The sequence below is a fragment of the Limulus polyphemus genome, unplaced genomic scaffold (genome assembly GCF_000517525.1).
Source record: "Limulus polyphemus unplaced genomic scaffold, Limulus_polyphemus-2.1.2 Scaffold1515, whole genome shotgun sequence".
In the NCBI taxonomy this organism is placed as follows: domain Eukaryota; kingdom Metazoa; phylum Arthropoda; class Merostomata; order Xiphosura; family Limulidae; genus Limulus; species Limulus polyphemus.
The window spans coordinates 37,023-40,469 of record NW_013667125.1 but is presented as its reverse complement, the minus strand read 5'-3'; the positions used below and the strand labels follow the sequence as shown (position 1 = coordinate 40,469).

The window sequence follows — 3,447 nt, the reverse complement described above, 5'->3', positions numbered from 1 at the left end:
TGAGATGACATGGCCCTTCACCTGTGACCCCTCTCGAAAGGGTTAAAATGATAAATTGTATTACACTGACTGGGTTCTATAAGTTTATTTGAACAATGATATTGTGATTGTGTTTAACCCCATTGTTCCAGTGTATTCTACATTTCTATTAATCTTTATATAGTATATATAATTTATATACAATTTGTTTTGTTACATATACTGAAGAGATCCAAAAAACTTGCTTACACCTAAAAAGTCCAATATTTAAAAAAAAAGCATTTAAGGTGGTTTTCATTAAGTGTTTTTTTATCATATAATTATTGTTAGAAATTGTAAAAATTGTAGATGTTACTTCATGTGCTCAGTCTTCTTGCTGTTTTTCTTTTGCATTTTCAGACATTGACTGTGGAATACATTTTGTTATATTTTTTGTACATGTTTATTTTTAAATAAATATTTAGGGACTACTTGATGGTCAACTTGAATTTGTTGATGTTCAAGAAGAAGCACAAGTGTACTTCAAAAGGTAAGTTAATTATCTGTATGCTTTGCAGTTGTATTACAGAGTTTAACCTAAAGAATATTTGAGTTGGGAATTTTTTACCTCTAAACATTTTAGAATATCCAGATTTGTATAAAAGCCATTCTGTTAACAGTATATATGCACAGAGAATAGACCTACATAAACAACTAGATATTCAAATTTAAGTATCAGTACGTAAGTGCAGAGGTTTTATTGATGATTTTGGTTGGATGCATTCTTCAGTTATAGCTGAAAGAAATCAGTTTTGTAAGAAATGTTTTCATAAAAAATATATGAGATTTTTTAAAAAACGAACAGCTATGGTTTTAGCTTAGTGAACTTCTTTATGGATTTAACTTTAGACTTTTATTGTTATACATCATGGTATGTTTATAAAAAATAAATAAAAAAATGGTATGTGCATGGTTCCTGTTGAACATGTAAAGAAATCAAAAGTTTTAATTACATTACATAAGCCTATAGCCATTAGCTCTACACTAGTCTGACCACTAAGCCAGAAAAAAACCACTAATGAAGCATTGCTGTCATGGAAATTATGCACAAGTGTAGCTAACCATAAATAGAGGGTTTCAGATGGAAACTTTCTGCATAAACAGTGGTTTTCTAGTAAGAGCTACAGGTATTGATAAAAATAAGTAATTTGCAGGAAAATTGGACTGTAAATATGTGTATGATTTCTTTTCAATAGTTTTGGTTAACTAAAAATATGGCAGAAAACAAATATTTTGAAAGGTATGCTAGATCAGAAGGTCTTGGTTGTTTTTACTTTTTATATTATTATGTGAAATTAAGACAGAATTAATTATGGTAAAGTTTTTTATTTGTTTTTACATGAAAAGCTACCATCATTAGTCAACTTTCAGGATATCTTGATCTATGTATTGTTGAAGTTCAATTTTACTATTTAGATTGTTGTAGCTAAATTATCTTAAAAACTCTAGTTTTATCTTTTATTTCCTTTATGATGATGTATTGAGCAAGCTCTTTTTTCAAGTCAGAAACAAGTTTGCAATAAAAGACTGCAGGATGCTCTGAAAGAAACCAATACACAAGAGCAGAATGTAACACAAATTTAATATGAGATATAGACATGAGATTCAAACAACTTGATAATAATAATATAAGAAAGCTGAAGAAAATAGTGACAAGTTATTGATTAAGGAAATAAAAAATGATTAAAGATGTACAAAATATATATATATATATATTAATACTTTTACCTTAAGCTCATTTAATTTGTGGAAAATGTATCGTAAATTTCACTTGTGCAACAATACGTACGGTAACCCTGAGATTTCTTAACGTATACTCTTAAAAACTGGTAAGATTTTGTTAAAGATCATAAGTGCTTTTACTAAAAATATGTTATTTATCTATTATAATTACTTGCACTCAAACTCTTAGTAAATCTTTTCTTTTCTTTTGTCCTTTACCATTTATTATTCATCTTGACATAAGTCAATGGTGCCCTTGAGGCATATTACAGTGTCTGTGTCAGAGATGCACAACCCTTCAAAAAATTATTGTAAGCCTTGAGAACTAACACAAAGTATGATGTATATTTAAAAAATGTTTAAACCTTTCAGTTATGTATTTTAAAACATGAATAAACATAATTAACTAAGATATTAAAATAGGACTTAAATACAATTTAACCGTATCTCTAACTATAACATAGTTAGGTAAGAAACAACCATAAGTGCTATAGTCGATCAAGCAGCCAACAATACTACAGTCAGTTATTTGTACTTTGTGATGACAACTGTGTGCCAATTTCCAAATAACCATTGTTAGATTATTGTGTAAAATGTGCTCTTTATAATGACTATATACATGTGCATGTAGGCTATAAAACATGAACAAATCTGTTGAAGGTGGGCATGGCATCCACCCAACTGCCATGGTATTATTGAAGATACAGAGTGTCAAAATGAAGAATTTTCATAGCTCATTGTTCACGTAACAATACATCTGAAGTTTTGAGTAGTTTTTTAAAGATTTGAAAATAAAGGACTTAAAACTTAGATAACATAAAACTTTGATTCATGACATACATTATAATGTTAATTCACATAATTTGATAGTAAAGGTGTTGATAGTAAATTTCGAATGTAACTCAATGATTTGTGCAGAAACGTGTTTAAAGGGATACATGTGTGGAAAGGGTAAATAAAAACAAACTGAAAACATTGAAATAAATAACTTAGAACAATTTTAAAAACAAGAAAGATGGTTATTTTAGAAAATAGGGAAGTGTTCATTTGTACCAAAAAGACTTGTACAATTTAATTTCAAAATTATTTTATTTCCAATTATGATTCTTTGATGGTGGAGTGAACATATTGTAAGGGAAAGTACTTTAACCCTATTGTCATGGGTATCCATTACTGCCCATGACAAAGTTTTAGTGTCTTACATTCAGTGTTTTAGTAAACTACTTTTTGTTTATGTTTTACCAATTAATATAGCATAAAATCTTAGCTGATAATTCATATTTTAATAGTATGTAAGTTTTAAGTTCTTAATTCTAAAAGGCAATATTAAAAAAAATCCTGAATTTCCCCTAGTGTGACACACATGACACATTTTCTATAGGCATCTTCTCTTTTTTTATCCACCACCCCTTTAAGATCTACGAAATTAAATGTAAATTACTCACTATCAAATTGTCATTTCTCGGACAAACCATAATTTTTATAGCCATCAATTTTGTTTAGTTACAGAGCTATCAGATAGAAAATCAGACCCCTCCTGCCACACCCACCTGTCACATCTTCCTTTTCAGGATTTATTAATAGTTCTCTCTTACGTTTAATTATATATTACCTATAACCAATAGAAAGTCAAGGTTTTCACCTATCAAATGATGTATTGTATAATGTTGTGTTTTGAACAGATAAGCGTTAATTTCACTCAGAGTA

The 3,447-nt window shown here is 28.6% G+C and overlaps 1 protein-coding gene across 2 annotated transcripts in view; it reads left to right on the top strand.

Annotated features, from left to right (window-relative positions):
• Positions 1-3,447, top strand: part of LOC106463911 (protein Njmu-R1-like) — a 48,003-nt gene that overhangs the window by 27,478 nt on the left and 17,078 nt on the right. For both annotated transcript variants that reach the window (XM_022391548.1, XM_013923991.2), the window contains one exon: positions 444-508. In XM_022391548.1, coding sequence (XP_022247256.1) covers positions 444-508 — 65 coding nt within the window. The remainder of the gene's footprint in view (positions 1-443; positions 509-3,447) is intronic.